We start from the raw sequence: 18,218 nt of genomic DNA, 5'->3' as shown, positions 1-18,218 counted from the left end.
TTTCTTCCACCCTGTTAGTGACAGTGCCCAGCCTATTCCCTCTGCCACCTTTAGTCTTAAGCTTAAATTTTGCCTCCCCTGAGTGGCATAGTTTTCAGAATAGAATTGCCCCCTCTCATCACCATTGCTGACCTACACATTTTCTCTCTGGTTGTGACTTGCTTCCTTTGCAGTTGTCAATCTAATAATCTTTCCTGCTCACAATCCATTCACTGAGAAGCCAGCCATCATCTTTTTCACTGCCCTGTAATCTTCTGTGTTTCTACTCCACCAAAACTTAGCAAGCAATAAGTCTCTCCCTCCCACTCTGACACTTCAGCTTGGGGCCATGTCCTTGTCACTTCATAGTGTGCTTAGATGCTGAAAAACAGACACTGAAGCAGCATCTTGACTTAATGGGAGACTAGGCTGCAGTAACCATGACATGCTGAAGCATTCAAGATGCTTAGGGCAGTGAGGAAGGAGTGAAGCAAGCTCACTACCCTCGATTTCAAGAGAGCAGATGTTGGTCTCTTCAAGGATCTGCCTGGTAGGGTACCATGGGACAAAGCCCTGGAGGGGAGCCCAGGAAAGCTGGTCCATATTCAAGGATCACCTCCTCCATGCCCAGGAGCAATGTGTCCCAACAAAGAGGAAGGCAGGTAAGAGTGGTGGATGAACAGGGATCTCCTGGTCACAGTTAAATGTAAAAACAAGGAATACAGAGAGTGTAGCAGGGCCAGGTATCCTGGGGGCAGTACAAACAAGTTGTTAGAGAAGCAAGGGATCAGATAAGGAAGGCCAAAGCTCAGATAAGATTTGGACCTGGCCAGGGATGTTAAGAACAACAAGAAAAGTTTCTACAGGTATGTCAGCAATAAAAGGAAGATGAGGGAAAATGTGGGCCTGCTTCAGAAGGAAACTGGAGACCTGGCCATGCAGAACACTGAGAAGGCTGAGGTACTCAGTGACTACTTTGCCTCATTCTTTACCAGCAAAGGCTCTGGTCACATCATCCAAGTGAGTGAAGGCAAAGGCATGGACTGTGAAAAGGAAGATCTCCCCACTGTAGGAGAAGAGCAGGTTCATGACCATCTGAAGGACCTGAAGGTGCACAAGTCTATGGGACCTGATGGGATTCATCCATGGCTCCTGAAGGAACTGGCTGATGTAGCTGCAAAGCCTCTGTTCATCATATCTGAAAAGTCTTGGGAGTCTGGAGGAATCCCCACTGACTGGAAAAGGGGAAACATAACCCCCATTTTCAAGAGGGGGGAAAAAGAAAACCCAGGGAACTATAAAGCAGTCAGTCTCACCTCTGTGCCCAGCATGACCATGGAGCAGGTCCTCCTGAAGGCTCTGCTAAGGCACATGGAAAACAAAGGTGTGATTTGTGACAGTCAATGTGGCTTCACCAAGGGTAAATCCTGCCTGACTAATCTGGTGGCCTTCTGCAGTGAGGTCATGGCATTGGTGGGCAAAGGAAAAGCAACTGATGTCATCTACCTGGACCTGTGCAAAGTGCAAAACCTTTGACATTGTCCTGCACGACATCCTGCTATTGAAAGTGAAATGGTACAGATTTGATGGATGGACCATTCATTGGGTAAGGAACTGGCTGGGTGGTTACACTCTAAGAGTTGTGATGAACAGCTCAATGTCCAGATGGAGACCTGTGATGACTGGTGTTCCCCAAGGGTTGGTACTGGGACTGGTGCTGTTTAACATTTTTGTTAGTGACATGGACAGTGGCATTGAGTGCACCCTCAGCAAGTTTGCCAATGACACCGAAGTGTGTGGTGAGGTTGACACACTGTTAGATAAGGGCAAGGACGCACAGCTGGTGTGATCAGTAGCACCGAGCGGGAGCTGTTGCTGTGAGCTGGCCGAGGTTGTTCTGCAGCCAAGGGGTACGTGCAGCATGGCACGAGTCTGAAGGCCAACCTGTAGGTGCAGCAAAGCACATCTCTGGACCTATTCGGTTTGGCTGTCGGGTTGCTGGGGCATGGTTTTGACAGCAGGGGAGGGGCCCTAGAAGGCAAGGCAAGCCACGAGGTGAGCACAGGACAAGCAGTGCCTTCATCAACATGGCACAGTCCCTGAGCTGGGCAAGCAGAACAGGATGGTAACAGACAAAAGCAAGAAGGCAGGTCTGAGGTGAGCCTTGGAGATGCAAACAAATGTTCAGGCATGTCAGGGACCTGACCAGGAGTACACACTGCTGTGACACGGATATGCTGTCAATTAGCACTGGAACAGTTCATGACACTTGCATTTGAGGGAGGACCATTTGAGATACTGCTTCTTCATTTACCCACGTGCAGGTTGCTTGGCTGCTTTCATAATTTCTAGATATAGTTTTCAGCATTTCTTTACACAATGTAATTCTACTTAAAGGCCACAATGAATGGGGCTTGGAGCAACCTGGTCTAGTGGAAAGTGTTGAAACTAGAGGATCTTTAAGGTCCTTTTTAACCCAAACCATTCTGTGATCCTGTGACATAGCTCACACCCTGCTCTGAGCAGCTTTGGAGGTCCTGCATCAACGGGCAGAGAGTGTGGGTGGAAGTCCCAGCTGAGGCTAGCCAGGGCAAGTCACATCTACAAGGTCCCTCATGGCCCTTTGTCACCGTTTGACTCGGGTTCAACAACAACGCTCTCGATCCCCTCCCCGTCCCAGCCAGGTAGGGAAGGAGAGAGAGAAAAAGAGAGAGACTTGGCTGGATTGAAAACTAAACTACACAGCTTTAATTAAACACTAATGATATAAGAACATATATACAATTATATACAGATATGTTCAGGTACGTGCAAAAGCCTCTCGCCTCCCCCCACCCCCAGCAACTCCCACCACACTCCCCTGAGCTGGAGCAGTCCCGAGAAATCCCGGAGCTGCTGCTGGAGAGAGCACAGAGTGATGAGGGTCAGGAGAGCTCGAGCCTGGGGATCGATGGTGCTGGATGGATGGAGTCCTACCCAGATGCCAGCCATGGACGGAAGAGAAGGGAAGGAGAAGCAGGAAGGAAGTTGTCTTCTGTGATCTCTGACCTTCCTCTGAGCTTACATAGATACATGGGATGGAATATCTCTGGCCAGTTTTGCTGTCTGTCTAACTCAACCTCCTACGGGGCGGGGAGGGGGGCAGTCACAGATCTACCCATAGTTTTCTGAGCCAGCAGAGTGAAGGTGCGACCTTGAAGCCCCAGCAGTTAGAAAAACATTCCACTGTCTTATCAGCCTAGCTAGAACAGAATGTTACTAGTTAAAAGAAAGCTTACTGAAGGAAAAAAAAAATCAGTAAAAAGGAAAATTGGCTTCATCCTGGCTCAAACCAGGACACCCTGCCAGCAGCACAGTCCAGCTGTCCCACATGATATTTGGTTCTAGAAGAAAATTACAGTCCTCTACATCTGGACCCCTATGTCACCAGACATCTTTGAAATACTCCAGCAAGCTGAAGACCTCTGCCTCATAGTAGCGTCCTTCCTAAAGCAAGTTCATGTTGTTGCCTTCTACCCATGTCATACAAGTACAGTGATTCTCAGCTTTTTGAACCAGTACTGTACTATCAGCATATATTTGAACTAAAGGACCAAATCAAAATTGCTTGGGAAACCTGAATTTTGGCATTTCTTGTCAATTCTGAAACCACCATTTAAAACAGACTTTGTGTTTAACCTACATGGGCCATCAAAACTGGCCAGACTGTCAGACTAATTGACTGTAAAGATACACATGCGACAGTCAAGTTGCTGGTTCAGTTTGCAAGTATTTGTTAAACTGAGGAAAAATAGTTTCACAGCAGGGAATTTGTTTATTTAACTCTAGCTTATAGGTCAAAGCTCATTGTTACTGTTACATCAAAGTTCAAGAAACTATCTTGATTTCCCATGCTTCATCTCAGTGTTGGAGACCTATTGCAGTAATATTTAATTATCTAACTGAAAAGGAGATAGAAAGCATGGAGGTTCACCCCTTCAAAAACTTTAGTCATTGAGACATAGGTAAATAACCAGAAAAAAATTTAGTGGAGTAGAACAGGAAAAGAGCTTGAAGGTTTTTAAAAATTCCAAGAACAAAAACCCACTGAGAAACAACAGAGAGGGAACTCAAGATCAGAGGAACTCAGTCAATACTCAAGTAAAAACCAGCAGCTAAAATTACAGTTTTCCCAGCTTCTAGGTTTTGTATGAATGATGCAGTTTGAGAGACTAAGGAGATAAGACCTAAGGCTCTCTTTGGTGGTTGGGTCTCCTCTGAGCATCACCCTGAAGGACACTGGGAGCTCACCAACAGCAATGCACTGCAATATTTACACCTAAGTCATTGCTAGGCAGGGCTGTCAGGCTGGACAACTGCCTGGAAGGGCCAGAGAGGAAGGATGGATGCTATCAGCAAATTTCTTCAGGGTGAGCATCTGTCCCCACAGGTTCCCTAGCTTTTCCCCTGGGACCCAGCCAGGTACTAGCATGACTCAGTCCCTACAGAGATCTTTCCTGTGACAAAGGAGAAACCCCCATCATAAATGCACAAAGTGCCATTTGGGCATTTGAATATTGTCATGCTATTTTGGGATGTGGAGAAGTGCTACTTCCTCCTCAGCAGTGTGGGAGAAGATGCATTGAGACAGCAGTCCTCAGATTGCTTTTTTACATCCCCCTCACCATAAGTACATTCTGGATTTTGGGTGCTCTTCCCACTAAGCGTTGCTTTTAGTTTGGATGTGTTCAGAGGGAGTGCTGGCTGGAGTGCAGCGTGGGACATGGCAAGAAGAGGGCAGAGGGAGCAGGAGGAGCTCTGTGAAGAAGCTTCTGATGGTAAGCTGAGAAAGAAAGCAGAAGTCTGTGACTGCTGCAAGCCTCAGAGCCAAACCAGTGCTCCTCAGCAGGGACATCAGGATCAGAAACAACAGGAGAAGGCTTTTTCTCAGCAGCTCTCAAAACAAAACAAACAAAACAAAAACAGAAGAAGGAAAAAAGAAAGTGAAATTGTTGACTCGCATATATTAGTTATTAACTCAAGGTCTCAAGAGAAAGCCACTAATGTGAAAATTATAAATCTGAGGACAAAAAGCAGAAGCCAGTTAGAAGTCAGCAATTCAGCAGCACAGAGGATTAGCCTACTCCAAGGAGCCACAAAGACTAGTGCTTTCTCATGTGGCGCCATGGAGAAGATCTCACCCTGCACTGCTGTGCTGAGTCTTACATACTAGGCATGTCAGACCTTGCTGTCTTCTGTGTGCTTTCACCAATGAATAATCACTGTGTACTCAAAAATCTGTATAACCCTGCTTACAAACCCCTGTGCTTGGAAAAAAGATGCCTAACTAGTGAACCAGTAGAAAAAAAGCTGACAGCCCAGACACTCAGGTGGCAGGTAAGTGTGCTGCTTCCTGCTCAGCACACTCCTGTTAGTGGATCTATGTGCTTAATCTCAAATATTGAGAACAGCTCAGTACTGAATCTCAGAGGGTAACTGTAATGCATTCATTTCACAGCTCAGATGAGCAAGTGTTTGCATGCATCTGCTTTAAGGACTGCTGCAAATAGCAGGCTGTTTTCTTACTTGGTAGAAAAAAACCCACCTTGTCTCAGCAGCTCAGCATGGTGGTCGTTTCCTCAAGCTACTCCCCTAGCAGCCAGACAAAGCCATGGCTTTGAACCTGCTACTACTGATTTTCTCATTGTTTAGATCATTTGACAGGAGTTTGTGTTTTACAATATAGGTGTGCAGGCTCTACAGGGAAGAGCACTTCTGCATGCTGCTGTATTGTCAGCAACCACGTGGCCATTCTCATTGCAAAAGCAAAAGGAAGAATGGACTAATGTTTGGCAGCCCCCCATGACTTGTGCAGGATAGCCTATATTCACAGTGCTCCTCAGCCATTCCCACAGTGGGAAGAATTGGCATGAGTATAGAAACCTGTAGAAAGAACCAGCCTCTACCCAAAATGTGTCTGCCTCCTAAATAAGGCAGTAGTCCTGGGTGCAGTGCAGTATGAGTGAAGCATACTTCTGGTTCCTGAGCTAAGAACTTTGTTTTCCTACTTGATACTGCAGCTGGGATATTTCCTTCTCTCTATGCATCTGACTAATACCCATCTCAAAATGCAGCTGGCTTCTTGCTTTTTGAGGAGTAGGAACTCTGACAACGATGGCTGAAAGCCTTCCCTGCTCTAGCCTGGCAGGTGTTGCTCTACCTATCACAGTCCCTGAGTTCAGAGTGAGGCAGAAGTTTTTAAAAGGAAAGAACAAAACAATCAGACAAAACAAATACTTATTTAAGGACCAAAAAGAGGGAACTCTCCCAAATATTAATTTTGGGGGTTGGCAAAACTGAAGTCAGCCAAACAGCCCAAAAGAAACTTAGAGAATGGTTCTGTTTCAGCTACTGGCTAACTCAGAGAGAGGAAGAAGCTTTAGAAGTTCCTGCTGTTCTATTGCTGAAGTAGCAATTATCTTATCTGCTTTTCACAGTGCTATTATGCAGTCAGCCTCACTGGAAGCAAAGATGTCCTGAGACAAAAGATTTAAAAATACTCTTTTGTTCACAGGCTCCTTTTAAAACGTGTTGTTTTGTTCTGTTTCTTTTTTTTTGTAGTCACATTTATGTGACAAAGGAACCTCATCATTTCAATGAGCTTAAGATTAGATCATTAGACCTGAGATACTATTATTTATTACAGTTGTCCATGACTCTCAACCATAAGATCTCATTTCAGCAGCGGTTTTCATTAAAATCAGCATTAAAATACTTTTTTATCATTAAAGCCAGAGAGAGTATGATGTACATTAAATACCTCTGCAGGCTGTACACAGGAAGACTTGCCCTGAAGGTTGACTCTGCCTACAATATTTGCTGAAGATCCCATTTAGCCAGTAAATGCCTTTGGGCACTTCAAAGTTAGTGACAGCTAAGCACAGGGATTCCTTTCTCAGATCTCTTTCTGACAGTTTAGCAACCTCCCAATACCTTTTGTGCACAAGTCCATGGTTGTAAAGATATCAGTAATCACCATCTTCATATATACAGGATAAAGATAATGCTGAGCCAACTATCAGTAGAACTGTAAGAGGAACTGACCCCTTTGGAATAAGTATTTGAGGAGCAAGCACTATTGAAGAAATCTTCAAGACATACGTATGCCAAAGCTGATGTAAGAAGCAGGTCAGTATTCAGTCCAATAATTGACCCACAACTCTGGTACCTCATCTGCAAAGAACCAGAACCAAGACTTCCAATTTCACCTAACTTAGTTAACATTCCTGTCAGCTGCTTTCAATAAACTCAGAGCAAATTTAACCCATGCATTGTAGTCATCACTGAAACCCTTTTTATGTGAGGATCCATGACATACAACAGTGCATTAACATTGATCTATCTTATAATAGGCACCTTGACTACTAAGAAAAATGACTTTTAAATGTAGGCATTGCCAGGATTTATAGAAGATGAATTAATTTTCCTAGAAGGTGACAATCCCTTTCTGACATTGCCTAAGATCTTAATGTTACACTTCATATAAATATAGCCTTGTCTTATTAAAAGGTGAAGCTCAGCATGTGCAACGATTGTGTGATAACACTGAATATCTGCCAAACACAGCAAGGCTACCCTCATGCCAATTGGTTTCCTCCCAACTTAGGTTAAGTAGCTACCACAGCTGCCTTTCATTACAATTCTCAAACTAACTCTATGTTAAATATTAAGCTCAGTTTTAAATACTAAATATTAAATACTAAGGTAGCTGGCTCTGCAGCTGCTCTGATTTGGAGCAGAGGAACTTCATGGAAAGCCTCCTTTTCCATGTGCTGTCTGGTAGAATCTTCCTAGAAATAGTTTGCATCAGCCCATCACCATTTCTCCTCCTATGGCCCTGTTTAGCCCCAGTAGCTGGGAACCCCAGCTTCTCACTACTGTTCTCCCAGAGCAGTCAGGCTGCTTCTTTGTGCTCTCCGGGGAGTGAAGTTGGCAATGTAGCTTTGCTTCTGAAAAGGCACATATTTAGTAGATAAAATACTAGGATGGTGGCATATTGAAAACACCTAGAATTCAAGATCTGGATCCCAAAAGCTCAATGGTTTACAGTTTGAAAATGCATGGTCAGTTGAAAGTGAAGCTTCACGAGGAAAGTAGTTAAACATGGGCCATTCTTATGATGAAATTGGTACCCTATTGTTTAGTTTGATGACAAAAAAATCCAGTTAAGATGCATTGCAGTGCATCTACAGGCTTCTAACAATATTGACTTGAAACCCCATTCAAAAGCACCCATATAAAAATAAACTTTACAAAGAAACTCAGGCTTTGCAGTACAGGATGCACACAACCTCACAAAAACTGATCTCTGAGCAGGCAGCTGGCTGCTGTATTCCCTGAAGTGTCTGCTAGAAAAGTACACTTTCCTGAGGAACAATGCAATAGAAAAGCCATATATATATATATATATACATATATATGTATATTTGGAACTACCCAGCAAATCTTATGAGCAAAAGTACTTGATTAGTAGGAGTGCCTCCAATGTTCTTCACTTGAGAGAATTTGAATTGTTCAGGTCTCCGAGTTATACCCTAAATCTTGGTCTCCACTCACTGAATTGGCAGATGACCAGCTTAACAGGAAGATACTACCACCACAAGTGGTTCAGTGATGACTATATGCTAGTTTGGTATGCAGCTCATGAAGCTGTCAAGGCTTAAGGCTGGGCTAGCAATTAAACAACTGACAGATGCTCACAATTAACCCCTCTCCCTTCTAAGGAGGGAAAGAAAATAAGGCAGACAGACTTATGGGTTGGGAACAAAACTGCACAGCTTTAATGAAACAGTAGTGATGATAAGGAAAATAATGAAGTATGTAAAAATAAATACAAATATCTACAAAACCACTGTTGTGTCCCTCCTCCCCAGTAACGCTCATGTCACCACCAAGGCTACAGGGCAGCCCTGGGTAAGTCCTGGACTAGGCTCCTGGAGTCAGCAGCAGACAGGAGCTGGATGCAGGGATGCATGGATTACCATCAAAGGTAGAAGAATGGATGGAGTCTTCCCAAGATGCTGGCAATGGATTAAAAGAACTTTTTTTCCTCACAGGAGAGCTGAAATGGTATGACATGTCTGCAGCACACCTGCCAGGCATTCTGTGTCAATAGCCTAACATCAGCCTTGTACCATCTCTTCCAGAAGGATGATTAAGTTCTCCAAAACTCCAGAATTATATGTGGCCACTGTCGTTTAGCAAATACTTTGTTTTCCACGAGCAAGAGAGATAGCAAGCCTCTGTTACTCATTCAGACCAGACTTTAAGACTTGCACATCAATAACAAGCTCCATTGCACAAGCCCTGGACCCCTTAACAAAGGCAACCTAATGTGTCCTCACTTTTCTCCTCAAGGCTGTACTGGGTTGTGCTGTTTGCAGCCTGATGTTTCGCCCTGGAAGGAAGTCACTATACCCCATGGGCTGCCTTTCCTCTTGTAACCTATAGGGCGCAGAGACCACCGAGGCTTGTGCCACCTCCTATGGTGCAGATGGGATGTAAGGCAGCATTTTGTTGCAGTTTCAGTCATTCAATTTCGGACATGAAGGCTTATCCTGTTTTGTTTTGTTTTGTTCTAGCTTCATTGGACGTTTTCAGGAGTCTTGTGGCCACTGTCCACAGTGTGGTAGAGCTCAGTGCTACAATTTCGTTTCACAAAGAACACTATGGGATTTTAAAGCCCAAACATGGGCCCAGGGATTGTACATACTGTCTTCTCTGGTCCAGTTCAACAAAGTCCTTAGTAATAAAGTAGACAGCTAAAATCTGACAGGACCCATCAGTGCAGTGCAGTTTCAGCAGGTCTCCATTTTTTCTCCCATCCACAGGTATGGATGCCCACAGCAAACAAACAGCTGGATTACAAACAAGATTCAGGTTGCTTCCTTGCCAAAGCAGGACCCAGTCATATCAGTGATGATCCACTTACACCAAATCCACTTTTACACTCCAGGCAACTGCTCAAGTCTCCTTAGAAAGGATTTTTAGGTCATCTTGAGGCCCAGGTTCAGTGGACCATCGCACAAGTCTTCATTTAACTGCCTTTAGTGTGGTCTTTAGTTCTCAAAAGCCAGAAAAAATAGCAAGGATTGTCACTGACTTCTTGCTGGTTTCTTTGCAGTCTCTGTTCCTACTGCTTCAGTTGCTGACAGAGTGGATGTCTATAGTGCTTCTGCCAAGCAGAATTACTGCTGCTGCCTCAGGGTCTAATAGAGCTGTTGGCAAACTTCTACCCTGCTCTTCTATAAGGAGCTTCAGATTATCTTCTGCTACTGTGTTCTCATTCTGTGGCAGATACAGACTGGTAATGATTTTCCTCTAGCCTAGCTAAAACACTCTAACAACTGCTTTAATTAAACATATACATAAAATATATTAATATATTAATAAACAAATCAAAACCATTACAGAGAAAACAATGCACTTCTTTATATCAGGCATAAGTATTTTTCTTCCCCTTCAGATGAGGGCAGAGTCCACTATAACCAGAAAAATTCCAACATCCCCACTCACTTCCAAGAGCCTGACCTCAATCACTCATCCCTTCCTCAAGGTAAGAGCCCCATGTGAGTCTATTAAATACTGCTCATACCTCTTGACTGATCCTGAACACCAATACCAGAGTTAGCTACCTCTATAAAGCAACCTGCACGCTTTTTATGTCAGCTCTCAGATATTGTTTGAATTAAGCAATCAGTGGCCCACAAGTGTGGAACTGGAAGTACTATGAGGAGTTGAATAAGACTGATAGAGAGGACCAGAGTTTGTTGGAGGAAATTACACATAAATCTGAGACTCCTCCTGGGTAATTTGTGTGTTCATGAGACACCAGGCTGCTGTGACATGAGGAATACTGCAATGTCCAAGCCAAACTAACCCAAAGCATCTTGTTTTGCAATACTACAAACACGATGACACAACTTCAGCAAGGGGAATGATGCTATTGCAATGAAACTCAGTCTCAGAAGACTAGATGGACCTTAGGAGTTTATATACTGTGTACATGTAATATCTTAAGGAAGATCACCTAATTTCCATTCAAATAGTGAGAACAGCTGTTATATTTGAGGTACCTTTATGTTTTGGTCGAACATGTTTGTAAACTAGATAATGCAGATTCTTTTTGCATCAAGTGATCTTATAAGACTTTAATGAAGTCAGGCTCTGTTTTTCAAGATATTTTCAAATTTAATATTTATTAGTGCTGTGCCTGTTATTTTAGTCTATGACTAATTCTTAAGAACACTACAACTATTATATGGCAAGTATAATAGTAACTAACTGAAGAAGGCCGATTAGGTGTATTTAGAATTACCTATCCAAATATGTACTTTAGAAAGGCATATGTAAGTTTTACAATTAGGAGATTAACATGACATGGCAAGAGAGAAATAAACTGTTTTCTTGAAATCTCTGGTAACTGTTTTTGACTTGGTTCAAGCATTCCAGAGAGAGATTGCAAGTATAAAACCTGGTCAGGTTTGAGCCTTGTTTAGAAACTTGCCTGATAATTAGATGCAAAGGCTTTTAAATATATATCATTTTTCCACTGTGCAAGCATAAATTATTTCCTGTAATAAATTTCTCTGTACATGTTACCAGGCTGTATATAGATCAGAAATGGATATTTATAATTAGCCTGTATTCATCTTCACCTCTATCTTTGTTTCCAAGGGTTGCTATGGATGACTGTTCTTCCACCTCCTGTACTCTCATTTTGCAGGTCTTGTGAGTCTCACAAGGATACATTTGCTCTTCCATAGCATTAAATATTTATACAATGACCTGATGAAGCAACCTAGGTGAAAATATGGGCAGCACTGCAGGAAGTTATTACATCTTCTTGCTGTTAAACCTAAACAAAAGCATATTGCAGCCTTCCTGTACCTTCACAGGACAGCTGCCTCCAACAGCATAAGCAAACTGAGAAATATGATAACTAGAGAAACATTTTCAGGAGTTTGCCTCTTCTCTAAACTCATATTTCCTGGGAATGCTAGAATTCACTTTAAGGATTATGCCCAGTAGTTACAAATAGCAATAAAGTGCACTTTGATTTACACCAAACCCAGGTATAATGCCCCGTTTCCTTCAATGGATACTGCCACAGTAATCCATGCGTGGATTGATTTATTTCAACACCTATCTGGGAATGGTGAGAACTGCAATGAAGTATGTGCTACAAAATATTTCTGCCTAGCAAGGAAGATTGCTTTCAGCTCAGGACTTCATGCTTTGAGAGCCCAAGTTTTAACTTCACTATTTTCAGTATCAGTGATGGACCCAGGGGTATTGCTACCAGAGGAGCCTTCAGGCCTTCTCTGCAATGGCAGGATGAATGGTGCTCTGCCCTCCTGAAAGCTGCTGAGTGATAGCTGAGAGAGGCTGGGAGACTTGTGATCTGGAGAAGCTGCTGTTACGAGAAAGTGAACTTTTTTCCTGGAAATAAATGCAGATTCTGGGGTTTACTGCTGGCTGAAACTGGAGCCATTACAGACCCCATAGTCTTCAGGCAATCTGCAGAGCACCTGGCAGTGGGTGAGCTTTCCTAGTCTGTGGTCACACGCTCAGTTGCTCATCCTCCAGCTCCACCTGGCACGTTACCCAGCTGGCGATGGGGTGGATCCAGCTGCAGCTCCAGGTCACGGGTGGGGGCTGCTATGCCAGCCTCAAGCCCCGGCCTGGCCTTTGGCTTGTTCCTGCCCTGCTGCTGCAACACCCCCCGCTCTCAGCTGGAGCAGGGAGCCCACACCAATTAAAAAAAAAACCCAAGGGAAAGTGAGAGCACTGGTCAGCAGTGCTGCTCCCACACCAGAAACCCTGGCCTGGCAGGGTTTCCTCCGTCCTCTTGCAAACCACGTCCTCCTGAACATCTTCCCACACAGCGATCACCGAGTCCAACCCCTAACCCAGCACTGCCGTGTCCACCATTACCCACGTCCCTCAGCACCGCATCTTTTAAACACCCCCAGGGATGGTGACTCCACCACTTCCCTGGGCAGCCCGTTCCGGTGCCCTGAACACCCTTGCCCATCTCCCCACATCCCTCTGTCCTCCCGCTCCCCCCCCCGCTCTGCCCACGGACGGGCGGAGACCGCAGCTCCTTCTCCGGATCCCGTCTCTCCCCCGGACGGCAGCGGGCAGCAGGGAGGGTGGCACCCCCGGCCGTGACGCCAGACGTGCGGTGGGAGGAGGGGGACAGGCCTGCCCTCGCCGTGACGTCTCCGTGCTGCCGGCCCCGCGGGGACGGGCGCCAGGAGCCGCGGGAGCCGCCGCTGCCCGCCCGGAGCCGCCCCCGGCGGGGCGGGCCGCTCAGCGCAGCGCAGCGCAGGGCAGGGCAGCGCAGGGCGGGTCCCGGCGCAGGAGCCGCTGCCGAGTGCGCTGGGCCCGGGGCAGCCGCCGTGCCAGGCAGCGGCAGCAGCAGCAGCAGCAGCAGCCGTCGGGGGGGGGGGCGATGCGGATGGCGGTCGGTGCGGCAGCAGCGGGCGAAGGGGCAGCGCAAAGCCCCGGCCCCGCCGCCGTGTCTCTAGGCTTAAGCGTGGCCGTGGTCTCCAGCCTGGTGAACGGCTCCACCTTCGTCCTGCAGAAGAAGGGGATCGTGCGGGCCCGCGGGAGAGGTAAGGGGCCCCGGCGCTGCGGTGGTGGCGGGCGGGAGCGCTCGCCCCCGGGGCTCCCCGACCTCCCTCATCCCTCCCTCCCTCCCTCCCCCGGCCCCCCGATAACCGTCCTGGCCCGCTGAGCCCCCCGCCCCGGGAGCAGCCTGGCCTCCCCCCGGGGCCCCGCGCTGCGGCGGTGCCGGCCCTGGGGTGGGGGGGGCTGCCGCGGGGCCAAGCCTGTCCCAGGCAGCCCCGGGTTCTGGCAGACCTTCTGCGGGGGGGTGGGGGTGTCACGGTGCCGTCTGGAGGGGGGGACACCTTCCCGGCGGCTGGAGCCGGCTTGTCACCTTAAGCGTGCGTGACATGCAAGGTGGAGCGCGGCGTAAGGGGTGTGATCAGCTACCGGGGGCGACAGGTGGAGAGCAGCGCGGGAGGGGGTGTTGAGGTGGTCGTCAGCAACAGCCTCCTGATGTCTGTCTGCTGGCCTGCTCGCTGGTCTGCCGTCACACAAGACCGGGAATTCGTCTGTGTGTGCATGCGTGGAGATATCGGGTCTTTTTGCGGTATTTTCATGTGCTTGTGGGACTTTCCTACCCACTTCCCTGACTCTGATAGTTTCTTGCCAGGAATACCACCAGCACGTCTTGTCACTTGTCATTTCTAGCTCTTCCACAGACACACACCGCAAAGGTACCCATGTGGTGGTTTCCTCACGTAGAAAAGAAAGGCACACCAATGACACGGAAGCATTTTTTTTCTTTTCCTTATTGTCATCCCATACCTCACTATTGTTTTCTGAGATTAACACATTCAGGAACTAACCGTGGCATCTAGTGTAGCCAAAACAAACCTGTACTGTTCACAGAGTATGAAGATGCTTTGTATTTTGTTCTGAAATCAGAGTTCCCCAAAGCATGCAACCTCTGAATGGCATTTTGCTAGTTGCATCTTGATGCTCTGGCTGAAGGAAAATGCAATATATATTTTTGCATTAGTTACTGTTGGAGCAGCAGTGCATTTCAGAGTGGAGGAGCTTGTAACTGTGTTCCTAGCTGGCAGACTGATGTAACAAGTTTATTTTGCTTTTTCTGCAATGACCTCACGGTTAAGTGCCTCAGACAAGCTACTGTTTTGCAAGCACAGTCTCCCTTTCCCTCCAGGATGCCTCTAATCCGTTTTTATTGTCCTCAGAGAGAATGTTTGCATCATAACTACGATTTTTCTGTTTTGTTAGGAAAACAGTGAGGAAACAGGAGAGAAAGGAATTGCTTTCTATCCTGAGGCAGTTGCAGAAGTTTCCATTTTGCAGTGTAGTTGGGTCTGATCACTCCTGGAGGCCTTTCAGTGGAGCACTGGCCTAAGAGGGTGATGGGTGTGTGCCTGCCTTCTCAGTGCTGGCAGCTGTAAAACATCCTGTTTTGAAGATATTACTGGTGTTTATTTGTGTGCCTTGCTGCGTGTCTCAACGTAGAGACATCCAGGCAAATACCATAGGTTTCTGGCTATTTCATGCTGAGAAGCAGTGAGGTTCTGCCTTGAATCTAGCAGTTGGAGCTGTGACCCCGACCTGGTCAGTGTCAGATGGAGTCTTTTTTTCCATTGACTTCAGAAAGTGTTGTATAATTAACAAGGAGGCACTTTCCTTCTTCTCTATTGAATCAATAATATAGTATCTATGCAATTAGTAATCCTTGCTTATTTGGAAACAGCAGTGAGTGACAAATATTTTGCAAAGTTACCTTCCTTGAGTCAATATTTTCTATAATTTGTGCCCCCAACAGTGGTTTTATTTTATATGCAATAACAAAAGTAAAAAAAAAAATATTACACCCACTTTAAAGCTGGCCATTTTCATTAGTCATTTTCCATCTCATTTCAATTATATAGTCTGATTTGCAAGTGCTTAATATGTCTCCAGAGTTACAGATTACTGTGTTTTTCTTTCACTTGTGATTTCAGGGTGTGTGCAATATTGCCTATTGCTCCAGCAGCTGTTGAGAGAGTATCTTCCCAAATAAATGCAGAACTTAATTGCTAGAAAGAGAAGCAGAATGTAAGAGCATAGCCTGATGCCAAGGTTGTGCTTGGTGAAGGCCAGGCTTTAGTTTAGTAAGTGGTCATTAGCCTTGATTTCTGTAGAAGGAGAACTTAGGAAATGTGCTGCACAGGCTTCCCTGGCACATCCCAAGGCAAGTGCCTATAATCTCATGAAGAAAATAACAATCCTTGATATTAAGAGACACTAAGAGACCATCCAGAATTTGTACTCCTCTCTTTGAAACATGGCCTTATGTCCAGAATTCAGAGGCTTCAATCAGAGCATTTTCTAGTGCTCAAATGCAGGAGGATTGGTCCACACTACGGTACTGACAAAACTGCATGCCAAACCGATTCCTCTGATACAGTTTTGTTGAGGTGATATGAACAAACTATTTGATCCAAATAGTGTTTTATTTCAATAGGTTTCCCATTCTCCTAGTAGTAGTTCTAATCTGTATGTTTCAGTGGCACCTTCAGAAGCATTTGATGGCATTTTGGGTGCTCTTGTAAGTAATACCATGTTAGTATTGCATACCTACTTCACTGGCAACCGGAAGGTCTGGCTAATATGCTCTCTTAAAGCCCAGTTTGGGCACTTGAGCCAAATCAAATCACCTTCTCTCTCGTTTCCCCCTTACTCCCCCAGTTGCCTTGAAGAAAAGGGCTAAGATGAAGGTACTTAATAGTTGAGACTGATGAAATGATTCTATTTCATAGTTCCAATACTGCAACTTCATGTTGTTCTAATATGTCTTCCTATACTTCCTCTTCCAGGTACTTCGTACTTAACAGATATAGTATGGTGGTCTGGCACTATTGCAAGTAAGTATTTTTAAAGGTTTCATTTTTATTTTTTTTTTAAAGGGAGAAGTTGTGGTTAGATGGTGAAATGAGACATCAGGAAACCTTGGTTCTCATCTTGACTCTCATGCTCACTTGTCATAAAACGCCCATCCCTGAGAAATATCCCACCTGTAGTAATCTCCCTCTGTCTGATGGTGTTTGAGGAAGGCAAAGAGCTGGGACAATCCCAAGACAGACATCTTTCCAGATTTCTGAACCGTTTGGTACTTGCAGCCCTTCAGCAGCCACATGCTACTTTGGGCTCTTGCAGGGTTTGTGCTTCTGGATTGTGCTGGTCCACTCAGTTTTTAATAAAAGTCGAAGCTGAATAAGAAATTGTTGCTCTGCACAAAAGGGCTCATTGAGCACGTGGTTTTTTTTTAGATCAGAAAGCACTTAGCCAGCCTCAATTAAAAAGAAAAAAAAATCCTTTTTGATTTCTAGTTTGACAGATAGAATTTCAGTTTTGCTTTTAATCTACAAGATTAATATGAGGCCTTGTGTGGTGCTGATACGAAATCAGTGTAACTTCACTCTTAGTATCTTTGTAAACTCTGCTTAGGCTAAGTTCATTCTCTGATGTGAATCCAGGGCATGGGGAACAGCTAGCTTTCTCCTCTTGCAGTTCAGTCCTAGTTCTTCTACCCATGAGCTTAAAAACTTCTAGACTCTAACCCAGCCTTTTGCAAATTACTTGAAAATGTTCTGATGCTGTTTCTATGAAATACATGCATCCATTTCTGGCCCTTGTTTCATGGCAACAAGATAAGTCTCTGGTTTTGTTTTCAAGCTATGCAAAATGTATGGAAACTGATAGATCCATTGAAGGACAAAGTTCACAGCAAGTGTAGAAGCCAGCAGAGCTTCCATGGAGAGTCTTCAGCTAATTTAACCTGAGTTTAACTAGTTCTCTGTCACCTTCTTCCTCTGCCAGGCTCATTACTGCCTAAGGAGCAATAAATCTATGCATTAATCACTGCTGTTTATCACTTGTGAGGCTCCCGTCTTGGTCTTTGAGCAGAAGGAGTTAAAATAGGATAATTTATTACACAATTTTATCTTGGTGAATCAGAGAAAACAATTTCATGCTTAAAAGAGTTGACTGAATTGAATGGAGACAAAATAGCTGAAGGGAATGGTATCACTTGGCTTTTGTCCAGTAGCTAGGTGCAGGTATTTCTAAACAAAGCCTCAGTAAGCTTGCAAAGGAAGCAAGGGAAGAATTGCTCAAGGATATTATATATTCAGAATTGCAACAGAGTCACAAGCAGCAATCCCAAGGGCCTGGCAGGCACCTGTGGGATGCAGGGAAAGGCGGTGTTTGGGGAATCAGCGAAATCCCCAGTTATCTGGGGCGTAATTTTCTCAAGCAAGGAATTTGGAGTTTGGATGACTAACAAAACCTGCATGAAATCTGTCAACTTGTTTTCATAGTATTTGTTCAGATGGTGAACAAGCATTTCTGTGTTGGCATGCTGACTCAGCATAACACTGCCTACCCATTTTGGGGCCTTGGGAACCACTGGATTACTGAAGACTTCGGATGAAGGGCTACATACTCTGCTAAGGGATTGTTTTTTTACAAATGTAAAGACTGATTGCAGCATGTGTATAGGTATTTCAATGAGCATTAAACTAATTAATTGGCCGATTAATTAGTTTCAGTGCAGGTTTTGGTAGCAGCATAGATGTGGCTGGTTTTTATAGTGGATGCATCTA

General features: G+C 45.1%; 1 protein-coding gene across 3 annotated transcripts in view; it reads left to right on the top strand.

Annotated features, from left to right (window-relative positions):
• Window positions 1-18,218, top strand: part of NIPA1 (NIPA magnesium transporter 1) — a 48,041-nt gene that overhangs the window by 19,674 nt on the left and 10,149 nt on the right. For 2 of the 3 annotated variants that reach the window (XM_051608631.1, XM_051608630.1), the window contains exon 2: window positions 16,431-16,478. In XM_051608631.1, coding sequence (XP_051464591.1) covers window position 16,478 — 1 coding nt within the window. In that variant the 5' untranslated portion in view covers window positions 16,431-16,477. Of the gene's footprint in view, window positions 1-13,438; window positions 13,638-16,430; window positions 16,479-18,218 lie in introns of those variants that run through there. The other variant, XM_051608629.1, reaches the window with a different exon arrangement.

This window comes from Apus apus, chromosome 1, assembly GCF_020740795.1.
Source record: "Apus apus isolate bApuApu2 chromosome 1, bApuApu2.pri.cur, whole genome shotgun sequence".
NCBI lineage: Eukaryota > Metazoa > Chordata > Aves > Apodiformes > Apodidae > Apus > Apus apus.
This window is presented reverse-complemented; position numbering and strand designations above follow the sequence as displayed.